This window comes from Periophthalmus magnuspinnatus, chromosome 24, assembly GCF_009829125.3.
Source record: "Periophthalmus magnuspinnatus isolate fPerMag1 chromosome 24, fPerMag1.2.pri, whole genome shotgun sequence".
NCBI lineage: Eukaryota > Metazoa > Chordata > Actinopteri > Gobiiformes > Gobiidae > Periophthalmus > Periophthalmus magnuspinnatus.
Genome location: NC_047149.1, coordinates 1112723 through 1138745, shown reverse-complemented (window position 1 = coordinate 1138745; position 26023 = coordinate 1112723). Strand labels below are relative to the sequence as shown.

At 43.6% G+C, this 26023-nt stretch overlaps 1 protein-coding gene across 1 annotated transcript; it reads right to left on the bottom strand.

Annotated features, from left to right (window-relative positions):
- Positions 1–3: 3 nt before the first annotated feature.
- Positions 4–26023, bottom strand: rd3 (retinal degeneration 3, GUCY2D regulator). The gene is made up of 3 exons (XM_033991349.2): positions 25898–26023; positions 17868–18161; positions 4–1446 (listed from the first exon to the last, which is right to left on the bottom strand). The coding sequence occupies exons 2-3, from the start codon at positions 18155–18157 to the stop codon at positions 1083–1085; spliced, it is 654 nt and encodes a 217-aa protein (XP_033847240.1). The 5' UTR covers positions 18158–18161; positions 25898–26023; the 3' UTR covers positions 4–1082.

Sequence of the window (26023 nt, the reverse complement as noted above, 5' to 3'; positions counted from 1 at the left end):
TTGGTCAGTTTTATTCCAGTTTATAAATCACACATAAATGCAACTCATTATGGAAACAATGGAAAAGAAGCGTGAGAGAAACTAGGCCACATTAACCCACACAAAAATACTTTAGTCTCCAAGTTTACTCTTATCATGGTACACACACAAGCAGCAAATGTTTGTACTCAAGTAAGTCCTACTCATAGGATTACAAATTAGTGGTACAAGGAATGACTTGAATAAAAAAGTATTTGGGGACACACAAATAAAAGTAGGTGAACTGTCTGTCTGCAGTATCAGATTTATAATTTATATTTAATGCAATTAAAACAAAAGATTAAATAATGCACAAAGTGTGGCATTTTTCAAAGGACAGACCACAAAAATGAAACAAAATCATATCTGAAGGAGCTGCAAGAAACACAAATGTTAAAATAATTTCATATTGTCAACATAAAACTTGTCACTTGTAGATTTACTCACAGTGGGAAGAGTAATCAAAACTTAAGTAGAGTACTGTTACACTGCAATATATTACTGAAGTAGGAGTAAACGTATGGGACTGAAAACTACTTTGAGAAGTGCAATTGTACTAAAAGTAAATGTACTTGAGTAAATGTAAGTGAGTACTACCCGTCTGTAAAGTAGCCCAGTTATGTCACTATTGGGCAAACGTGTGATATTTGGTCCAGAGTGGGTTTGATGACGACTCTGATGATAGGGGGTGTGTCCAGTACAGGGGGCGTGTCCATGTAAAGCAGTACAGGGGACATGTCCAAAAGCGGTACAGGGGATGTACTGTGCTTAGTCCGGTAAAACGACTGATACTTCTCAGCAGATATTTTATTTTTTATTTAGGGCAAGAGAATCTGATTTTGAAATTTTGATTGTGCTGTATTATTAGTTGAAGTGTGTTTGATTAGTGTCTTGCTCCTGTCCTGCTCCTTTCTCATTCCCATCTCACTCTTGTCCTGCTCTTGTCCTGCTCCTGTCATTCCACTCCAGCTGCTGGTGCTGCTGCCCTGGTGCTTTAAGTACTGTCCTGCTCCTGTCTCAATCCTGTCGCACCTCTGCCCCACCCCTTCCCTGCTCCTGTCCTGTCAGAGCACTTTGCTGCTGGCACCCTGGAGCGTAAAGTCGGGCATGCTCCACACCCTCTGTTCCCTCTCCGCGCCCCTCTCCACGTCCTGGGACACAGTTTGGAGATCGCTCAGGCCCGCCCCCCGCTGGTCGCCTGCTGCCGCCGTGGAGGTGAGCCCCAGGGTGCTGCCGAAGGGGTTGATGCGGAGGCGGGACCTAAAGTTGACCAGAGACATGGCACGTTTGTGGGTGCTCCACTGCTGCGCCAGTCTGAGAGCGTCTTGCTCCTCCCTGAGCTGCTCCAGAGTCTGCAGCAGCACAGAGCGGAACAGCCCTGACACCTCCTGCACCTCTGGCTCATGGGCCTGGACCTCCTCACGGAACCTGAACACAGTGACGGGAGGAATACTATGAAAATGTATATAGTTACAGAATATTGAATACCTGTTTTCAAGTGTATTTTGTAACGCAGTCTGTTACATGGTGCAATTAAAGTACTGTGTTCAGAGTACTGTGTTCTGAATACTTATTATACTTTCACTCGTATACGCCCATGGACCACTAGTAACATACACACATGGACAAAATTGTTGGTACCCTTCGGTTAATGAAAGAAAAACACAATGGTCACATAAATAAGGTGAATTTGACAAAACTAATAATAAATCAAAATTCTATGAAATTTAACCAATGAAAGTCAGACATTGTTTTTCAACCATGCTTCAACAGAATTACTTAAAGAAATAAACTCATGAAACAGGCCTGGAATGATGGTACCCCTAGAAAAGAATGAAAATAATGTGACCAAAGGGACATGTTAACCCAAGGTGTGTCACTAATTAGCATCACAGGTGTCTACAATCTTGTAATGAGTCAGTGGGCCTATATATAGAGATCACTGTGCTGTTTGGGACATGTACCACACTCAACATGGACCAGAGGAAGCAAAGGAAAGAGTTTTCTCAGGAGATTACGAAGAAAATTAGAGACAATCATGTTAAAGGTAAGGCAAGGCAAGGCAAGGTGAGGCAAGGCAAGTTTATTTGTATAGCACAATTCGTACACAAGGTAATTCAGAGTGCTTTACAGACATTAAAATCACACAAATCAAAACATAAATAATCACAAATAATCATCATAAATTTACCATTAAAAGAGAAGAGGCAGAATAAAAACCTTTCAGTCGTATACACAGCTAAACAGAACTGTTTTGAGCCTGGATTTAAACATTGTCAAAGTAGAGGCCTGTCTCACATCTTCAGGAAGAATGTTCCAGGTTTTAGCTGCATAAAACTGAAACGCTGATTCCCCATGTTTAGTCCTGAGTCTGGGCACCAGCAGGAGGCCGGTCCCTGAAGTCCTCAAATTGCGAGATGGTTCATATGGCACTAACATGTCGGAGATGTACTTTGGACCTAGGCCATGGAGAGACTTATACACAAGCAGAGCTGTTTTAAAGTCTATTCTTTGAGCTACAGGAAGCCAGTGCAGAGACTTGAGCACAGGACTTATGTGCTCGTACTTCCTGGTTCTAGTCAGGACCCGAGCAGCTGCATTCTGGATGTACTGCAGCTGTGTTAAGGCTCGTTTGGAGAAGCCAGTGAGTAGGACGTTACAGTAGTCTAACCTACTGGAGACAAATGCATGGATAAGTCTCTCTAAGTCTGGCTTTGACAGTATACCTTTGATTTTTGCAATGTTTTTTAGGCGGTAAAAAGCTGCTGATGTTATTGATTTGATGTGGCTGTTAAAGTTCAAGTCTGAGTCCATTATTACCCCTAGATTTCTAGCCTGATTTGAAGGTTTTAGAGAGAGAGACTGGAGGTGACTGCTGACACTTTCTTTATGTTTCTGTGGGCCAAAGATGATGACTTCAGTCTTTTCTGAGTTTAGCAGAAGAAAGTTGTTTTGCATCCACACACTGATCTGTTGGATGCAGTGGCAGAGTGAATCCACTGGTCCATATTCACCTGCTGCCAGTGAGACATAGATCTGAGTGTCATCTGCATAGTTGTGGTAAGACACATTATTGCTGCGTATTAACTGGCCTAACGGCAGCATGTAGAGGTTGAACAGCAGGGGTCCCAGGATTGAACCCTGGGGCACCCCACAGGTCAGGGACATTTTATCTGATATACATTTTCCAATTTCAACAAAGTACTCCCTGTTTTCTAAATAGGACTTGAACCAGTTGAATGCCGTACCAGAGATGCCCACCCAGTCCCCTAGGCTCTGTAAGAGGATCCCATGATCCACAGTGTCAAAAGCAGCACTCAGATCTAACAGGATCAAGACTGAGATTTTGCCTGCATCAGTGTTCAGGCGGATGTCATTTGTCACCTTGATAAGAGCAGTCTCAGTCTGTGGTGGGGTCTAAAACCTAATCAGGTTTTAGACCCCACCACAGACATCAAAGGAGCTGTTCATTTCGAGGAAGTTAATAACGTTGGTAAACAACTTTTTCGAGGCAGATTTGAGATCAGTCGATATTTGTTCAACATTGTGGCATCAAGACTGCTCTTCTTTAGGAGAGGCTTGATAACTGCAGTTTTCAAAGCACTTGGGAATGTTCCAGATTGAAGTGACATATTAACTATGTGAGTGAGTGGTGACAGCAAACTGTTGAGCACAGACTTAAAAAATTTAGTGGGTAACACATCGAGGCAGCATGTAGATGAACTCATGTGGGATCAATAATAAGAGACAGTCACTGTTAATATTACGTTTGTACAATTGGAATACTTTAGAATAGACCACCCACCCACTGTATATTTTTCACTATTTTATTATCACGTTACAATAGTTGGACATTTTTATTTTTGGTAATTTTGTGCACATAAAGCAAAGTAAAATAATATTTTTAGTCAGGAGATAAGCAGACGACTCACGCAGGCAGGTGAAGGCAACTCGTGGGGGCCTCGCTGGTCCAATTGAAAAAGTGTGCTCAGACGTGAATGGCGTGGTCACAGAATTGTCTCTTGTATTTAAGTGCATACGGCAAATAAAGGAAGAAAATACCAAACTCTCTCAAGCTCCTTTTTCCGACCAAATGTGCTACAAATCTTGGGGGCTCGTCCGGGATGGAGAAAGACTTCTGAGAGTGTCTTTCCACCGCCGAAGCACCGAACAACTTTCCCGTTGACGGCCACGCGCATTCACGAGGGAGGCGCGGCACCGCGACGCACGGCAAAATGAGTCTCGAAGAGTTAGCGGAGCAAGTGTCACAGCAGCTCTGGGCGCTGAAGCTGGATGAGCTCAAAGAGGTGAGCGCGCGTGCTAAAGTTGACTACCGACATGCAGCGACCAAACGGGCAGTTATTAAAGTCATCATAGACTCAATAGACAATGCAATTGAAAACGAGGAAAGTGAAGTGGCAGAACAATATCTGAACATGTTGCTAAGTTTAACCAAAACGGGCACAAGTCTAACCAATGCATCTGAAGCAGAAAATATTGAGGAAAGAACGACTGGAGTGCCAATCATAGATCAAGCACCTGTCAATGAAACTCAAAGGCTAAGTGATAGAGTAAGCATCCTTTCTCTACAAAATGAGCCCTCTGTCCATACAAACACAAGTTTGCCTACAAACAGGCTCCAAGAAGTCACAATCAGAAGAGAATTCAAAATAATTGGCCAGATTGGGGAAAAGGGACAGAAAGATAAGCTCTCATTCACAAATCTCATGCACCAGATTGAAAGAGGCTTAGTTAAAGGGCACAGTGAAGATGAAGTGGTTGAAGCTGTTGTCAAAGCCATTAGCCCAGGTTTGAGTTTACGAGACATGCTTGAAGTTAAAAGTGACCTCACATTATCACAGCTAAAGACTATATTAAAGGGGCACTTTAAAGAGGACAGTTCAATGGACTTGTATCACAAACTAGTCAATGTCACCCAAGACAGTCGTGAATCTCCGCAAAACTTTCTTTTTAGGGCAATAGAGCTTAAAGAGAGACTTTTCCTGGCATCTAAAGAGTCAGGCTCAGATGATCAGTACAGCCCAGGAGTGATCCAAAGAAAATTTCTGAGGTCAGTCAGCACTGGACTTATAAGTGATCACATTAAGTTTCAGCTAAAGCCTTATTTAGATGATCCTACAGTAACGGATGAGATTCTCATTGATAAACTGAATGAAGCGGCTAGTGTAGAGTCAGAGCGTCAGTCCAAACAGCGCAAAAATGCTGTAAACAGAGCTCCAAAAGTAAATGAGCTGCAGGCAGAAGCACAAGCAGGACAGACTCAAAGCAAAACTGTTTCTGAAATGAGAGTAGGAGTACAGGACCAAGCTGAAGTTGTCAAACCAAAGGCACGCAAAGCTCCAGCACCTTCCAGCCCTCGAGATACTGAGTTGTATGAAACAGTGAATTTGCTCAGAGAGGAAATGGCGGACATAAAGAAAAATCTGCAGGACCATCAGCAGCGTACCACTCCAAGTTTCAAGCGCACTCAGCGAAGGGCGTGCAAAGCATGTGAAGAAAGTGGGCAAGGTAATCACTGTGAACACTGTTTCAAATGTGGATTATCAGGACACTTTTCAAGGGGGTGCAGAGGAACACGGAGTGCTGCTAACCGGTCAGAGACAGTAAATGTTAAACCCCACAAGGTGGCGCCATCCACTCTTTCCCCAAAGAAATCCCTTGAGTCTGAAAACAAAATGCAAGAGCTACTGTTGGACAGAATTAAACAGCTTGAAGCTCAGCTGGAAAACAGTAACAAAACACACCAAGGGGTGAGTGCCACTTATGCAGATCCAATGTCCTCACGCTGCCATGCTAAACTTCACGCCCTCATTGGCAGAAAGTGTCTGGTAGACTGTTGTTTTGAGGGAGTATCTACAAAAGCGCTATGGGACACTGGTTCGCAAGTAACCATCATCAATGAGAGCTGGCGTAGTACTTACCTGCCTCACACTGTGACTCGCAACCTACAAGAGCTTCTGGGGGAAAATGAAACTTTAGTTGGTAAGGCAGCAAACCAAACAGTCATTCCTTTCTCGGGCTGGGTTGAGTTAAAGTTTAGGCTCAATACATCAAACCAGGGTGCACAAGAACTGTTAGCTCCAGTTTTGATTTCAAATGAGCCAGGTGTTGCGGAGCCACCAATAATTGGCTATAACATAATTGAACAGTTAGTCAAAAATGGGATGGAGCAATACCCAGAGTTCACCTCAGCAGCTGTGCAGGAGGCATTCTCACTTGATTGTGCAAAGACTGAAATATTCATTCAGCTGGTTACGAAAAAAGATGACATGAGGGAGGGGATAGTGAGAGTAGGACAGCCGAGAGTAACTATTCCCCCAGGTCAAACACAGTTGGTCAAGTGCAGTGTACGCAGATATCCTTGTGCAGCAGAACAAGATGCTTTATTTGAACCAGTAGATAGCTCAAAGTGGCCTGAAGGACTAACTCTATCTGAAACAGTAATAAGTGTACACAAGGGAGGCTGGTCTAAAGTGTCTATTCCAGTTTCTAATGAGAGCAGTCGTGACATTACTCTAACATCCCGTACTGTGTTGGGCCAACTCCAACAAGCTAAAGCTATCTATCCAGCTCATGCACAACCTTTGCAGACTGAGCGACATGAGAACACTTGCTGCACCAAAACCGAGAGTCAAAAGTACAGTGTAAGCCCCGCTCAAGAGCAGAACAAGGAACTGTGGGATCCACCGGTGGCTCTCGACCATCTGACACCAGAGCAGCAAGACAAGGTACGTGCAGTATTAAGAGAAGAGTGTCAAGCTTTTTCAGAAGGGGATCAAGATGTTGGCTGTATCCCGTCACTCAAACTAAAGATCCGACTTAAAGACACAACTCGTGTAACACGCACGTACACCTCAGTACCCAAACCACTTCACAAAGAGGTGAAGGAATATTTGGAGGACCTTCTGAATAGAGGATGGATACAAAAGTCTCGCTCTCCTTATTCCTCACCACTGGTGTGTGTTCGCAAAAAGGATGGGACATTGCGACTGTGTGTGGATTATAGAGAACTAAACCTTAAGTCCATACCAGATAGACACCCCATTCCCCGTGTGCAAGACATCCTAAACAGCTTATGTGGCAGTGCCTGGTTTTCTGTGCTAGACCAGGGGAAGGCCTACCACCAAGGGTTCCTGGAGGAGGAGAGCCGACCCCTCACCGCCTTCATAACACCGTGGGGCCTGTATGAGTGGGTCAGGATCCCCTTTGGCCTTTCCTCAGCCCCTGCAGAGTTCCAGCGCAGCATGGAGGAGTGTCTAGCAGGTTTGAGAGATGAAACATGTCAGCCATATTTGGACGATAACCTTGTACACAGTAAAACATTTGAGGACCATTTACAAGATCTGAGAGCAGTGCTGTGCCGATATCAGCAGCATGGTGTAAAGCTAACCCCGAAAAAGTGCGAAGTTTTCAAAAACAAAGTTAAATTTCTGGGGAAGATTGTGTCTAAAGATGGGTATACTATGGATCCAAGTGAGTTGGCACCTGTGCAAGCGCTCAAAGACCGTAAACCTATAAATGTTGGAGAACTGAGAAAGATTTTAGGGTTCATCTCCTACTATCGCCCTTATATCCAGAACTTCTCACGTATTGCCAGACCATTGTACAGTTTGCTGTCAGCTGAAGGCACACCCAAGGTCTCCACGCAAAAGCTCACAACAAAAAGACCCAGCAGAAAACAAAACAAGACAAATCAGTTGCCCTCAAGCCAGCCTATTACATGGACTGAGCAGCATCAGAGTGTGCTTTGTGAACTCATTGACCACCTCTTGCACCCTCCAATACTAGGCTACCCTGACTTTGAGAAACCGTTTGTGCTGCACTGTGATGCGTCTCAAGAAGGCCTTGGGGCAGTACTATATCAGAGACAGCAAGGTAAACTAGCAGTTATCGGCTACGGCTCTAGGACATTGACTCTCCCTGAAAAGAACTATCATTTGCATTCCGGCAAATTAGAATTCTTAGCATTGAAATGGGCCATTTGCGAACGGTTTAGGGAGTATCTTTATTACGCCCCATCATTTGTCGTTTATACTGACAATAATCCCTTAACCTATGTCCTGTCATCTGCTAAGCTCAACGCCACAATGCACAGGTGGGTGGCCGAACTTGCTGATTTTGAGTTTACCATCAAGTATAGGCCAGGCAGATCTAACGGGGATGCGGATGGGCTGTCGCGAATGCCACTTGATATGAACCAGTACATGCTAATGTGTTCCAAAGAGGTTGAGCCAGATGCCATTGCCACAATAACCCAAGCCGTCCATGCAGAGTCACAAAAACATACTCCTTGGCTGTGCCCCATCACAATCGCCACAGCTTGCACTCAAACAGAATGTGTGACTTCCTCCATAGCAGCTGTCACTGAGCAGGATCTGAGGAAAGCTCAAGAAGGAGATCCGATCTATGGAAAAGTGAAAAACTACATTAAGACAAAACAGTGGCCTCACAATAAGGGCAGGGGACAACACGATGAGTTAACAGTGCTGAAAAAGGAAAGAAAGAAACTGTACATTGACAGCAATGGACTCATTTACAGAAAAACTGCTACTGGTTCCCAACTGCTCCTTCCCAAAGTGTTCCACCCACTAGTGTATAAAGAGCTACATGAAGAAATGGGTCACCTTGGGGTAGAGCGGACCCTAGCACTCATTCGTGAGAGATTCTATTGGCCACACATGCAACGGAATGTGGACCACTATGTCACTAAGGTATGTAGCTGCCTCAAACGCAAGCGCCCTAACAGACCAACTAGAGCACCCTTAACCAACATAGTGACCACTCATCCTTTCGAGTTAGTGTCGATAGACTTTCTACATTTGGAGCCAAGTAAAGGGGGTTATGAATACATCTTAGTAGTCATGGACCACTTTACAAGGTTTGCCCAGGCCTATGCATGCAAAAACAAGTCAGCCAAAACCGCAGCCGAAAAACTGTTTGGAGACTATGTTTTAAAGTTTGGATTCCCTAGCAAGCTGCACCATGATCAAGGCAGGGAGTTTGAAAACAAGCTGTTTTACAAGCTCAAAGAGTACTGTGGCATCCTAGGTTCACACACAACGCCATATCATCCGGCTGGGAATGGCCAGGTAGAAAGATTCAATCGAACATTGCTTTCCATGTTAAGAAACCTGCCTGAAAATGCTAAAGCTGACTGGAAGAGCTCACTAGACAAAGTTGTGCATGCATATAATTGTACGCGCAATGAGGCAACTGGGTTTTCCCCCCATTATCTGCTCTTTGGTAGGAGCCCAAGGCTGCCCATTGACATCATGTTTGGTCTGACCCCTGGTGACGATAATGAAGAATGCACATCCCATAGTGAGTATGCTGAAAAGTGGCGTAAGCGGATGTTAGAAGCTTACAAAATTGCATCCAAAAGTGACAGTAAAGAGCAGGTACGAGCAAAGAATTATTACGACAGAAAAGTATATGGAGCAGAGCTACAACCAGGAAGCAGGGTGCTAGTGCGCAACTTTTCTCAGCGAGGTGGCCCAGGGAAACTCAGGTCTTATTGGGAGGAGAAAGTCCATGTCATAGTTGAAAAGAAACCTGACATCCCAGTTTATGTCATCAAACCTGAAAGAGGCCCAGGTAAAACTCGAGTCATTCACAGAAACTTGTTGCTGCCCTGCGACTATCTGCCTATTGAAGAAGATGTTGTGTTAAAAACGTCAAAGTCCACAAATAAAAAGAAAAGTGTGAGAGAAGCTGTGAACGATATTTCAAACGAAGAAGACTCTGAAAGTGAAACAGAGTGGCAAGCCATCATTTCAAGGCCGTTGGAGCATCCCACTTCATCCAGAGGACGCCTGAGTGCCAGTGCAGAGGAGTTCCATCCACAACCAACCCCTAGACATCACGACACGAGCATCAGAGAGGAACTTCTGACACGGGGCTCCGGAGGTGCACCAGAAAGTCAGCTAAGCAGTGATGACAACGTGAGGGTCGAGCCGGAGGAGATGGTGCCTGGTGACGCCGATGATAGTCCTGCAGCATCATCAGATGAAGCAGACGAACCAGCCATCACGAGACAGTATCCTTTCAGGCAGCGAAAGCCACCTCAGACCCTTACTTATGACACATTAGGTCAGCCTTCTCTTACAAATAGGAAAAGTTAAGCTCGATGTTTGATTAGTTTATTAGTTAACTTGTTCTACACTTGGTTTTGTGTTATGTTTCACCGTATGCACGTAGACGCTTGTAATAGCCACTTTGATAAATTTAGACATAACACAGTTTAATATACACAAGCATGACCAATTTATTGAGGTAACAACCTGGAAAATTTGTACAATGAGTCATAGACAGGAGTATAAGAATCATCTTTCAGTAAAGGTACATGCCTGTAAAGCAGAGCACTTCTTAGATATCATTTGGCCAGTGGTGTCTGCCCGTAAACATGGTTGAAGAGGGAGATACACCATGTATTAGACTGTTGATGGACACATATGGTACCTTCTCCACTGACTCCCACTCTCGTGATCTTGGCTCTGGAGTTGAAGACCTGTACTTATGGACTGTGTAATGTCGGGACGCCATTAATTTTGCAGGGGAGAGTGTGGGATCAATAATAAGAGACAGTCACTGTTAATATTACGTTTGTACAATTGGAATACTTTAGAATAGACCACCCACCCACTGTATATTTTTCACTATTTTATTATCACGTTACAATAGTTGGACATTTTTATTTTTGGTAATTTTGTGCACATAAAGCAAAGTAAAATAATATTTTTAGTCAGGAGATAAGCAGACGACTCACGCAGGCAGGTGAAGGCAACTCGTGGGGGCCTCGCTGGTCCAATTGAAAAAGTGTGCTCAGACGTGAATGGCGTGGTCACAGAATTGTCTCTTGTATTTAAGTGCATACGGCAAATAAAGGAAGAAAATACCAAACTCTCTCAAGCTCCTTTTTCCGACCAAATGTGCTACACTCAGACTGGTGACAATCTCTTGGACAGTTTCGTCAGTTACAGGTGCAAAGTGAGTCAGCTCTAAGTGTCTAGGTGGGTGCTGGGTTGTTATTTGCGTTGTGGAATTTATGGCATTTTTAATGCCCTGAACCTTGTCATTAAAGAACACTGCAAACTCATTGCACTTAGATGTGGAAATTAGTTCTAACGGCAGCGGAGCTGGAGGGTTTGTTAATCTGTTTACTGTTGCAAACAGGACACGAGAGTTGTTACTACAACTTCCAATAATGTCAGAAAAATACCTTTGCCTTGTTCTACATAAACTGTGGGTTGTACATGTGCATCTTTTCTCTGTAAATCTCATAATGAACCTGGAGCTTTGACTTGCGCCATTCCCGCTCGGCCCTCCGGCACTCCCTTTTCTGTGCCCTGACCGAGTCATCATTCCTCCATGGAGCTTTCTGCTTATCTTTAACCATTTTAACCTTCATCGGGGCAATGGTGTCCAGAACATTCAGAACACTCGAAGTTACAGAGTTCAACAAATAATCAACATTAGAACATGAGGCATTTTCAAAGTGTATCATTTCCATGAACAGTGCCCCTGTTTTATCATTTATGTGTCTCCTTTAAACAACTGCAGGACCAGCCGCTGGTTTGGGAATAACAGACATGTCAAAAAAGACACAGAAATGATCAGACACAGCAACATCCACCACACTGACATTTGAAATATTTACTCCTTTTGTAATGAGCAGGTCCAGAGTGTGTCCTCTATCTCTATTGTGGGTGGGCTCGCTGACATGCTGAGTCAGACCAAAGGTTTCAAAGACAGAACTGAGCTCTTTAGTGTTTCTGTTGAACACATTATCCACATGTACATTAAAATCACCTGTAATGACTAAACCATCAAAGTCTGTGCATATGTAGCCCCTCCCGTGCCCGAGAGGAGGTTATAAGATAAACCCTGTGAGAAAGGAAATCAGAGACGGCTTAGTTTTGCTTGTTCATCGCTCAACTGCAGGGTTTATTCTGCTTCAACAACTAGACACCGTCATCTTCATCATTAAACATTCTCTTACATTTACATTCACTGTTTTGTTACTAGAAATGTCATAAACAAAAGCATTAACAGACTTAGGTTACCACTTGTAATTATTCAGATTCTTATAGTTACCTACATTTTCAATAATAAACAAAAAATGTAACATTTATTCCTCTACTGTGGTGTTAATGTTACTACCACTCCAAGATGGCGACAAACTGGACTGTAATTACACTTGAACTCTTTGTTTAACACAACCTGTACTGTTTCTGTGCTTTTACATTTCACTATTGGTACAATATACATTACATAAAATCAAAATATATTTGTAGTGTAACACACACAATAAAACATGTGCCTATGTATGGCTCTTTCACCTACGTGCGCTCCTTAGGGAAAGTCCCGCTAGCTTAGCATTAGTTAGCCTACACGTTTAACCGGATTTTCTAAAGTAAATACACTTTTCAAAATGTTCACAGTAACACAGATACATATATGTGCTTTTATCATTGTACCACGACTGTTTTACTGTAACCAAAATAACTCTTAACCAACCTGTGAGAAAGGAAACCAGAGACAGCTTAGTTTTGCTTGTTCATCGCTCAACTGCAGGGCTTATTCTGCAGTTCTGCCCCGTTCTGCCCCTTGGTGTCCTCACTCCTAGCGACGCACCCTCTTGTGACACTCCAGAGTATTGCATAAGATTACTGCACTTATTTACTTCCAGACACAGAAATATTTTAAAAAAAATAGTGGGGTGTATGTTTTTTTAGTTACTCAAAATAACATATGAAATGCATCAATGAATTTTTAGATGTTTTTAACCTTTTTAAGTATTTTTATACTGTGTATTATTACTATGAGCCTTACACATACGACTGAAATCATCTCAGTAAAATCATCAATAAAACAATAAGACAGTGCTGGGGAGGTTTGTATATGACTAAGTAGAGTATGGAGGGGGATTGTTTTAGCTCCATTTTAAATGAAACATACTCAAAAGATGAAAACACCCCAAATGACAATCTGTGAGTAACTAAACCTTTTTGTTTACTTGTTTTTCAGATTCAAATTTGAAGTTGGGTGGAGTTGATTCCACTAGAACGGCATTACCTGTGTTTTTGTCAAGCCATGTTTCGGTTATAAACATAAAGTCAAGACTAAAAGAAGAAATAAAATCATTAATTAAAAAGGACTTGTTACATAAAGATCTGACATTGAGCACAGCAAGTTTCAGATTAGTTTCAGTAGGACTGGATGTTATCTTCTTACAGGGAATGTGAACTAAATGTCTCTGATTGGACAGTCTAACTGTCCTTCTGTTAATCAGTCTACGTGGTGTAACTGTAGATATAGCTCCATCACAGGGCCTCAGCATGATATTATCTTTATCATGACTGTATGTGCTGAGACAGCAGAGGCCCTGTGTGTCCTAGCTCTTGTTGATAACAGCTCTGGGGGAAGGCAGGGAAGGGCGAGGAGGGGGGAGTTTGGGTGAGGGACCAGGTGAATGAGCAGGGGGGAGTTTGGGTGAGGGACCAGGTGAGGGCCGAGGAGGCAGAGCAGGGGGGAGTTTGGGTGAAAGATGAGGGGGGATAGGTGGGTACGGGGAAGAGTTCAGCATAGTTGATGCCAGAACTCTCGATCGCTCTATATTAGGTGTGAGGGCAGCCATCTTAATTCCTGATCTGATGAGACTTTCTAAATGGTCAGGAAGGGCCATAGGTGAAGGTGGGGAGGAAAAGGAGAGTGAGGAGTCCCTAGAGGGAGTAGATGTAGCAAAGGGGACCCAGGGCTGGTCTGTGGACAGGGGAGGTGATGTGGGTGCTGTTGCGACTGAAACCTTTGCTGGGGCTGTCACAGACAGGTTCAAGGCCTGTGACGTGGGCCCTGGGGGAAGTGACGCTGGAGATGCATCCTTCACTTTTGAAGGTGGTGGTGATGCTGATTTGTTCTCTTGGGGAGGTGGTGGTGCTGCTGAATCCTTTGCTGGGGGAGGTGGTGGTTGTAGTTGTGGTGCTGCTGGTGATGCTGACACATTGGCTCGGTCTCTGGTTGGCGCAGCAGGAATGCTTCTCTCATTCCTCTTTTCTCTCACTGGCCCAGGACCCTGTTCAGGCTGGTTTCTCAGAGCGTGGAGGAGGTTATCCGTCAACACTCTTACTCCACCTCTGCTCAGGTGCGGGCCATTTCCCTTGAACAGGTCCTCTCGTTTCCAGAACAGATCAAAGTTCTCAATGTAGTGCACTCCTCTGGCTGCAAATTCGTTGAACAGCCATGTGTTCAGCTGAAGCAGCCGGGTAAATTTGTTCATCTTCCTTCTGTCTATGCTAGGAAGAGGTCCACTGATGAAAGTCTTAACCTCCACTTTATTAAGCTCCTCAAATAATTCAATGAAATTCTTTTTGAAGATTTCAGTCTCATTCATTCCGGTGTCAACTGCACCCACGTGCACAATCAGCTGTTTAGCTCCTTGGTATGTTGACAAAACTTTTGGGAGGAGTTTTGTAATCTCAGAGACAGTGTGACTGGGATAAGAGCAAGTTTGGATTCCTCTGTGAGTCACATCTCTGATAGCACCGTCTCCTAGCAGCAGCGTATCTCTGACCTTGACGTTTGGCACAGACCGCCTGTCTGCCGCCGCTCTTTTGCCTTCATTGCTCTTGTTTTTCGACAAAAATCCATTTTCAATTTGTATATTAACATCAACACCAGTCTGTGACAGTGGTAAAAATCTGTTTGTAAGCTGTATTTTAGGTGATGTAATTATATTAGCTTTGCCTCTTATCACTTGTCGCGTTTGCTTGACATTCTTGTCTTTACAAAGTTTTGGAAAAGACACCGTATCACTCAGGTCTAAGTTGAAAGTAGCAGTTTTTTCACCCTCTTCTCTGAAAGTAACTGTAGGGTGCTTACCACTGGAAGTCACAGGGAGCATTCGGTGAAGTCCTTTTTCAGATTCTAAAACAAATATCCGTGCTTGTAGCTCAATAATTTGTTGTTGATAGTTCCGACAGCATTCGCAGAAAGAATTCCTTTTGTTTCTTCCCCCGGACATGTTGGTGGCTCGTCAAAAATTTTGTTAAAAAATTCAATTCATTTTATTTTTGTAACCCCCAAAATCACAACAACAGTTGTCTTGAAGGGCGTTCATGTTTTGGTTGATGGGGGAAACCGGAGTACCCGGAGGAAACCCATCCAGACACGGGGAGAAACATGAAAAACTCCAGAAAGGCCTGGGCGACCCAGGGATCGAACCAAAAATGTAAAAATGGTTTAAAAATCTTGGTTTACTTAAAAGAAAATCATAACTAAACAAATCTCCCAGCAATGACAGAGGTAAAATGATTAAAAAAGCAAAGTAAGAAAGAAGCAGCAGGAGCAAGCAAGGTTTGCGTCTGCACTCTTCAGAAGCAGGAAGTCTCAGTAAAGGCTTTAAGACCATCTCCAAGCAGCTTGATGTTCCTGTGACTACAGTTGCACATATTATTCAGACATTTAAGATCCATGGGACTGTAGCCAACCTCCCTGGACGTGGCCACAGGAGGAAAATTGATGACAAATCAAAGAGACGGATATTAAGAATGGTAACAAAAGAGCCCAGAAAAACTTCTAAAGAGATTAAAGGTGAACTTCAAGCTCAAGGAACATGGTGCGATCTCGCACCATACGTCGTTGTTTGAGCCAAAGTAAACTTGACCAAGGAGGACACCATTGAAAACAAATCATAAAAAAGCCAGATTGAAATTTGCCAAAATAAATGTTGACAAGCCACAAAGCTTCTGGGAGAATGTCCTATGGACAGATGAGACAAAAATGGAACTTTTTACCAAGGCACATCAGCTCTATGTTCACAGATGGAAAAATGAAGCAGATCAAGAAAAGAACACTGTCCCTACTGTGAAACATGGAGGAGGCTCTGTTATGTTCTGGGGCTGCTTTGCTGCATCTGACATAGGGTGTCTTGAATCTGTGCAGGGTACAATGAAATCTCAAGACTATCAAGGGATTCTAGAGAGAAAAGTGCTGGCCAGTGTCAGAAAGCTTGGTCTCAGTCGCAGGTCATGGGTCTTGCAACAGGACAATGACCCAAAACACACAGCTAAAAACACCCAAGAATGGCTAAGAGGAAAACATTGGACTATTCTAAAGTGGCCTTCTATGAGCCCTGACCTAAATCCTATTGAGCATCTTTGGTAGGAGCTGAAACATGCCGTCTGGAAAAGGCACCCTTCAAACCTGAGACAACTGGAGCAGTTTGCTCATGAGGAGTGGGCCAAAATACCCGCTGAGAGGTGCAGAAGTCTCATTGATAGTTACAGGAATCGTTTGATTGCGGTGATTGCCTCAAAAGGCAAAGAAATAAAGAAAGTACTAAAATTATACTCTATTGTCTAAGAGTGTTTTTATTATTATTATCATTGGTATTAGAATCAGTCTTGAGTATTTCATTTATTCCTTAGTATCGAAGTTGAGTTTGGAATTTCAGTATGGTGACAATACTAGGTCTTACTACATCGCAACCTGGGTGGCCAGTGTTGTCGGCGTAATGACGTCTTTTTCATTCTCAGTGCAGTGTTGGGAAAAACACTTTGAAAATGTAGGTACAGAATACTGAAAACCTGCATTCAAATGTGTTTGTAATGCTTTTCATTACAAGGTCCAGTGCCTCTTAATCTTAGTGGTGTAAGGTAACGAAGTACTGTATGTAACTAAAATGTCAATTTTACAGTGTATACTTTTTACTTTTACTTCAGTACATTTGAGAGCGGTATCTGTACCTTCTACTCCACTACTGAATAGTAAAAGTATTTTTTTTTATTATTGTGTAATAATGGACTCAGACTTGAACTTTAACAGCCACATCAAGTCAATAACATCTGCAGCTTTTTATCACCTAAAGAACATTGCAAAAATCAAAGGTATACTGTCAAAGCCAGACTTAGAGAGACTTATCCATGCATTTGTCTCCAGTAGGTTAGACTACAGTAACGTTCTGCTCACTGGCCTCTCCAAACGAGCCTTAACACAGCGGCAGTACATCCAGAACGCAGCTGCTTGGGTCCTGACTAGAACCAGGAAGTACGAGCACATAAGTCCTGTGCTCAGGTCTCTGCACTGGCTTCCTGTAGCTCAAAGAATAGACTTTAAAGCAGCTCTGCTTGTGTATAAGTCTCTCCATGGCATAGGTCCAAAGTATATTTTTGACATGTTAGTGCCATATGAACCATCTCGCACTCTGAGGACTTCAGGGACAGGCCTCCTGCTGGTGCCCAGACTCAGGACTAAACATGGGGAATCAGCGTTTAAGTTTTATGCAGCTAAAACCTGGAACATTCTTCCTGAAGATGTGAGACAGGCCTCTACTTTGACCATGTTTAAATCCAGGCTCAAAACGGTTCTGTTTAGCTGTGCATACGACTGAAAGGTTTTTATTCTGCCTCTTCTCTTTTAATGGTAAATTTATGATTATTATTTGTGATTATTTATGTTTTGATTTGTGTGATTTTAATGTCTTTCTTATTCTGTAAAGCACTTTGAATTACCTTGTGTACGAATTGTGCTATACAAATAAACTTGCCTTGCCTTGTGTAAGACCTGCTAAAAAGGCTGAGGGTTTATTTTTAATAAGGTCATAATTTGAGCAAAACAAAAATATACAAATAAAAACAAAATCAGTTCAATTGTTTCTGTCGAACAAAATTCAACACAAATCTGTATCAAAATCACTATATCTGAAGCCTCAAAAGTCCTAAAATTCTTGCTTTCATTTGTTTACTTAGATTTTTTCATGTCACACTTTTACTTGGCTTTCTCTGCTCTTTTACTTCAGTAACAAACTTGAGTACTTCCACCACTGCTCTTACTTGAGAATGACGAGTCCACAGTGGGAGGAGGGCACACGTGAGCACAGATCCTCCAGCCCCAGTCTCTCCCCTGTGCTGAGGCTGTGCATGCTGCGGGGGGCGCTCTGGAGCCAGCTGTAGTCCACTCCGGAGCGCAAGCGCTGGTAGTTGCTCTCCCTCTCTCGGTGCATGCGCTGGGCTTCTCTGCACTGCCACGACAACTCCAGCATCAGAGTATCACACACCACCTCTGAGGGTAGCCTGCGGGGGGCGCTATATGGCTGCTCAGGCCCCCAGAGCCACCCCCACATGGCCCTAAACACACACACAGGACACAGCAAGTGTATTACAGTAGGATTTGACATACACACATGGCCCATAAACTGTATATATAAATGGACATAGCTAACCCACTAGCCGCTGCTGTGGGTTGACAGCGTTGCTAAGTTCCCGCTCCCTGCTAAACCAGTAGTGTGTTACCTTCAGCAACCTCGCTCTGGACTGGCTCTTTGGTTGCTATGATACTTGTGGTTGGAATTCCAGATATGGAATTCGACTCCAGATTGGCCGCTATAACTGCTAGTCAATGCTTGGACCAGATCTGAAGCCACCTGGAACCTACCTGGATGACTGAGAGAACCTACCTGGACGACTGAGGGAGAACACAGATACACTCTGATACTACAGTTCATATGAACACACATATGTGTGTTATATGTGTATTCATATGAGGGTTGTCAAAAATATCACAAATGTGATTCTCTGTGATTTAGTATTGTGACACCAGTGACAGCCCTGTAACAGAGACAAAGTACCTAGAGGTTCTTTTGGACCACTTTGTCTTTCAAAAAGCATATAAAAAGTATGCAACTCAATCCAATACAACGGCTCTTCCCTAAGACACATGAGGAACATCCTGACACTAGAGGGCGCACTTACATATTTCAATGCCATGATGATCCCACACATGACCTACTGTGTGTCCTGCTGGTCTCAGGCCGACTCAAACCTCTCAGATCCATCTATGATCAGGCAGTAAAGGCACTCGATAAAAAAAACCTTTATCACCGCTGTAATATCTTAAGTAAATACAATGCATAAATGTTCAGTTACAATTTAATTTTGCATTCAAATCAAAGAAACTTATTCAAAATTGTTAATAATGCAGCTCCACCTACACTGAAAAAATCTATTACTATTCTTATACTTTGTTACGAACAAACTCCCTGATCCACTCGGTTTCTGTGAACCCAAACTGCACAGGTCCAAACAGATCCTCAGCCTTTGCTCAGTTGCATTTCATTTCAAATCATCAGCTCCAGCCTCTCTAACTCTCTGTAGACTTGAATAATTTTACAAGAAATTTGAAAAAGTACATTTTAGATAATCAAATGTGTCCACATCAGTCTAGTTAATTTGTACTGTTGTGTCTCACTGTAAAAACCTGCATATAATTGAGTTTTTAAATTGGTTTGGACTGTAGGAAACAAAAGACATTTATTGTATTTTACTGCTAATGTTAATGATGAACTGTTATTCTCATAATATAATCGTACTGAAATGTGTATTTTAATGTGTGTTTACCTGCCCAGGAACTGCACATGGAAAGCAGCAGTAGCTAAATCTGGTACAAATCATCTCTTCTTTTGTAAGATTAATGAATTTGTACATGAAAAAAAATAAAGAAAAATAAAGAAAAAAAGAGAGAGCTGTTTTGATTTAGATTTGGGAATCACGGGGTACCTCAGGATTCTGTACAATATGTTATCAAAATGTCACGTCGATCATTTCTGCAAGAACTGATCTACTACATTTATTTATCATGAATTTAGTCTCAAGAACAGACACATGTAGAACAATGTTTTTAGCACATTCTGTATGAAAAAAAAAACAGTTTATCACCTTTAGCCAACAAAGAAACATGTATCCTTAGTCTGAGCCTCTCAACAAACCTAACTCGTATTTGGCCCAGTGGATGTTTCCATAGAAATGTTGTTCCTTTGATTGTAATATTCCACAGTATGGCATAAAACGTATCATCTCCATGGAGAGTGTTCCGAAGTATGGTTTTAACTTTCTCTTTCCATGGAATCATGCAGGTGACGTGCCACCTCCAGAAAGTTACATAATGTACCTTTAATATTCGCAACAGTTGGTAAATGTGATGTGATTTAAACAGATGGAGAGACAGAGAGAGAGAGAGAGGGACAGGGAGAGAGAGAGAGGGACAGAGAGAGAGACAGAGAGAGAGGGATAGGGAGAAAGAGACAGAGAGACACAGAGAGAGAGACAGACAGACAGAGAGAGACACAGGGAGAGAGAGACAGGGAGAAAGAGACAGAGAGACACAGAGAGAGAGAGACAGACAGAGACACAGGGAGAGAGAGAGAGAGAGAGGGACAGGGAGAAAGAGACAGATAGACAGGGAGACACAGAGAGAGAGAGGGACAGGGAGAAAGAGACAGAGAGAGAGACAAAGAGACACACAGAGAGAGAGACACAGATAGAGACACGGAGAGAGAGAGGGGGGGCAGGGAGAAAGAGACAGATCAACAGAGAGACACAGAGAGACAAAGAGACAGAGAGAAAGAGACAGATAGACGGAGAGAGAGAGGGAGAGACAAAGAGAGACAAAGAGACACAGAGAGAGAGAGACACAGAGAGAGACACAGGGAGAGAGAGGGGGGGCAGGGAGAAAGAGACAGAGACAGAGAGAGAGAGAGGGACAAGGAGAAAGAGATAGATAGACAGAGAGGGAGAGGGACAGGGAGAAAGAGACAGAGAGACACAGAGAGAGAGACAGAGAGAGAAACAGGGAGAGAGACCGAGAGAGAGGGACAGGGAGAAAGAGACAGATAGACAGAGAGACACAGAGAGAAAGAGACACAGAGAGAAAGAGACACAGAGAGAAAGAGACACAGAGAGAGAGAGAGACAAAGAGACACAGAGAGAAAGAGACAGAGACACAGAGAGAGAGACAAGAGACAGAGAGAGAGACAAGAGACAGAGAGAGAGAGACAGAGAGACACAGAGAGAAAGAGACAGAGAGACACGGAGAGAGAGACGCAGGGCGAGACAGACATATATATATATATATATATATATATATATATATATATATATATATATATATATATATATATATATATATATATATATATACACACATACTAGATTTCTGTCACATATCACCCTCCCCCCTTCCTACTACCTTCCTTCCTCCTTCCTTCCCTGTATCTCTCCCATTCTCCATCCCTCCTTCTCTGTCTGTCTCCTGTCCTGCTCTCTCCCTCTCTCTGTGTGTCATAATAAGTTGTTAACAGCCCGGTTCTCTCTGTGTCTGCTGCATACATTTCCATAGATTAGCTTTATGGGAAAGCTAGCCATTCTCCTCCTCCTCATCCTCCTCTCTTTGTCCAACAGATGTCCTCCACATCACAGGGCTCACATGTCCCTGAGCTCCTCTGATCTTTGTCTTTTATGTATCACCAGGCCTTATTTTGCCTGCACCACATTAGAAACAAAGATGACTGTGAGATTTGAGACTGAAATGTAAACTAGTGTTGTCACAATACTAAAACTTCAAACTTTACTTTGATGCTAAGGAATAGACTTGGTACCAATACCATGACAATAAACACTCTTTCTTTAGACAACAGAATGTGATGTTCCACATTACATGTTGTACTTTGTGTTCTATCCCCATGTGTGTTATATGTGTGTAATCCTCAGTGTGCAGTAGGTTCACAGTGGTCCATGGGTCAAAACTGGTCTGTGTCTTATACTTACAACAACATACAGAGACACATCATTATAAACATATTCAGGAAAGGTTCATTTCTGTCCTGTCAGTGTGGCTGTTTTAGTATTGATACCTGCGAACAATGAGTATCTGGTTTTGATACTCGTTTTGGTATCAATTAGTATTTGATTTACAATACTTTTGACAACCCTTATGTACATTCTATTAGCCTACAGAAATACTTAAAAGAGAAATACTTAAATGCAGAAATACGGTCTTTGTGATTGGATTAAATAGCACACACTCACACTCTGGTTCTGATTTGATTACACTGTTAGGCCCTCGACAGCATCCATTTTGAAACATAAGCCTAATGTTTTGTTTTGTCTGTTGTGCTGCTTGGTCTGAGCACTGGACTGTATAAACATGTGATCTGCTGACCTCCTGACCGCAGCCCGTTCACTGGACACTGTATAAACATGTGATCAGCTGAGCCCGTTCACTGGACACTGTATAAACATGTGACCTTCTGACCACAGCCCGTTCACTGGACACTGTATAAATATGTGACCTCCTGACCGCAGCCCGTTCACTGGACACTGTATAAACATGTGACCTCCTGACCGCAGCCCGTTCACTGGACACTGTATAAACATGTGATCAGCTGAGCCCGTTCACTGGACACTGTATAAACATGTGATCAGCTGAGCCCGTTCACTGTACACTGTATAAACATGTGACCTCCTGACCGCAGCCCGTTCACTGGACACTGTATAAACATGTGACCTCCTGACCGCAGCCCGTTCACTGGACACTGTATAAACATGTGATCAGCTGAGCCCGTTCACTGTACACTGTATAAACATGTGACCTCCTGACCGCAGCCCGTTCACTGGACACTGTATAAACATGTGACCTCCTGACCGCAGCCCGTTCACTGGACACTGTATAAACATGTGATCAGCTGAGCCCATTCACTGGACACTGTATAAACATGTGACCTCCTGACCGCAGCCCGTTCACTGGACACTGTATAAACATGTGTTCAGCTGAGCTCGTTCACTGGACACTGTATAAACATGTGTTCAGCTGAGCTCGTTCACTGGACACTGTATAAACATGTGATCAGCTGAGCTCGTTCACTGGACACTGTATAAACATGTGATCAGCTGAGCTCGTTCACGGGACACTGTATAAACATGTGATCAGCTGAGCTCGTTCACTGGACACTGTATAAACATGTGATCAGCTGAGCCCGTTCACTGTACACTGTATAAACATGTGATCAGCTGAGCTCGTTCACTGGACACTGTATAAACATGTGACCTCCTGACCTCAGCCCGTTCACTGGACACTGTATAAACATGTGATCAGCTGAGCCCGTTCACTGTACACTGTATAAACATGTGATCAGCTGAGCTCGTTCACTGGACACTGTATAAACATGTGATCAGCTGAGCTCGTTCACTGGACACTGTATAAACATGTGATCAGCTGAGCCCGTTCACTGGACACTGTATAAACATGTGATCAGCTGAGCCCGTTCACTGGACACTGTATAAACATGTGATCAGCTGAGCCCGTTCACTGTACACTGTATAAACATGTGACCTCCTGACCGCAGCCCGTTCACTGGACACTGTATAAACATGTGACCTCCTGACCGCAGCCCGTTCACTGGACACTGTATAAACATGTGATCAGCTGAGCCCGTTCACTGTACACTGTATAAACATGTGACCTCCTGACCGCAGCCCGTTCACTGGACACTGTATAAACATGTGACCTCCTGACCGCAGCCCGTTCACTGGACACTGTATAAACATGTGATCAGCTGAGCCCATTCACTGGACACTGTATAAACATGTGACCTCCTGACCGCAGCCCGTTCACTGGACACTGTATAAACATGTGTTCAGCTGAGCTCGTTCACTGGACACTGTATAAACATGTGTTCAGCTGAGCTCGTTCACTGGACACTGTATAAACATGTGATCAGCTGAGCCCGTTCACTGGACACTGTATAAACATGTGACCTCCTGACCGCAGCCCGTTCACTGGACACTGTATAAACATGTGATCAGCTGAGCCCATTCACTGGACACTGTATAAACATGTGACCTCCTGACCACAGCCCGTTCACTGGACACTGTATAAACATGTGACCTCCTGACCGCAGCCCGTTCACTGGACACTGTATAAACATGTGATCAGCTGAGCCCGTTCACTGGACACTGTATAAATATGTGATCAGCTGAGCCCGTTCACTGGACACTGTATAAACATGTGATCAGCTGAGCCCGTTCACTGGACACTGTATAAACATGTGATCAGCTGAGCCCGTTCACTGGACACTGTATAAACATGTGATCAGCTGAGCCCGTTCACTGGACACTGTATAAACATGTGATCAGCTGAGCCCGTTCACTGTACACTGTATAAACATGTGACCTCCTGACCGCAGCCCGTTCACTGGACACTGTATAAACATGTGACCTCCTGACCGCAGCCCGTTCACTGGACACTGTATAAACATGTGATCAGCTGAGCCCATTCACTGGACACTGTATAAACATGTGACCTCCTGACCGCAGCCCGTTCACTGGACACTGTATAAACATGTGTTCAGCTGAGCTCGTTCACTGGACACTGTATAAACATGTGTTCAGCTGAGCTCGTTCACTGGACACTGTATAAACATGTGATCAGCTGAGCCCGTTCACTGGACACTGTATAAACATGTGACCTCCTGACCGCAGCCCGTTCACTGGACACTGTATAAACATGTGATCAGCTGAGCCCATTCACTGGACACTGTATAAACATGTGACCTCCTGACCACAGCCCGTTCACTGGACACTGTATAAACATGTGACCTCCTGACCGCAGCCCGTTCACTGGACACTGTATAAACATGTGATCAGCTGAGCCCGTTCACTGGACACTGTATAAATATGTGATCAGCTGAGCCCGTTCACTGGACACTGTATAAACATGTGATCAGCTGAGCCCGTTCACTGGACACTGTATAAACATGTGATCAGCTGAGCCCGTTCACTGGACACTGTATAAACATGTGATCAGCTGAGCCCGTTCAATGGACACTGTATAAACATGTGATCAGCTGAGCCCGTTCACTGGACACTGTATAAACATGTGATCAGCTGAGCCCGTTAGATGTCTCCATCTGCTCACCTTTATCTGGACTGTCCAGTGGGACAGTCCAGATAAAGGTGAGCAGATGGAGACATGTGGAGACGGTGGATTATCCTTGAGCTACAGATTACACACAGACTGAGGCCTGCTCTGGACCTGATCTGGACCTGATCTGGACCTGGTCTGGACCTGATCTGGACCTGGACTGGACCTGGACTGGACCTGGTCTGGACCTGGTCTGGTAGTAGCAGTAGTAGTAGTAGTAGTAGTAGTAGTAGTAGTAGTATTTGTATTATTTCTATTAGTTTACAGAGCCAGATATCAGTGATGTGGCAGGTGTTAGCTAATTGTACATCTGTCAATCATCAATTACTTACTGCCCCTCTCTCTCTTTCTCTCTCTATCCCCTCTCTCTCTCTTTCTCTCTCTCTCTTTCTCTCTCTTTTCTCCCTCTTTCTCCCAGTCTCTCTTGTCTTTCTCTCACCCCTCTTTCTTTCCCACCCCTCACTCTCCTTCTCTCTCTCTCTCTCTCTCTCTCTCTCTCTCTCTCTCTCTCTCTCTCTCTCTCTCTCTTTCTCTCTCGCTCTCTACTGCCCCTTTCCAAACACAATCACAACCCTGCATATTTACGCAGACGTCTTCTCTCAAACTGAAAACACTCTGTTCCACCTTGTGATGTCATCATGTGGTGATACAGGAAGTGTTCCACAGAGTTTTTAAACTCCATACACCTTCACAGAATCATTTGGATGATTTCAGCCCTGGAATTTCCAATCTCTACTGAAGGTAAAAAGAGCTGTTAACTTGAAAACTACCACTCCATGACATCACAAGGTGGAACAGAGCGTTTTGAGCTTTAGAGATGTAGACAGACTAATAATAAAGTGTTACTCAAACATGTGAATGAAACAAAACACAACTCCAGGTCTGTTTTTGAGGAGGGAACAGCATTAGAACAGGACTCCATGTTGTATCATATAGGAACTTTAAGTCAGCTACAGTAAAGCCACATACAGTGCTTTTATTATCATCGTGGTATCGGTATCGGAATTGGTATCGAATATTGAGTCTATTCCTTAGTATCGAAATAGAGTTTGAGGTTTTAGTCTGGTGACAACACTCAGCACTGTAAAAACGCGCTCACGGTCCTCACCTGTTCAACTTTTGTGGGTCTAACGTGTCCGGTGCTGCAGCGGAAAGGGTCTCTGTCCGGGTCTCTGTCCGGGTCTCTGTGCGCTGCTCCGGGCTCGGTCTCTGCTCTCCTCCGCTGCTCCTCCCC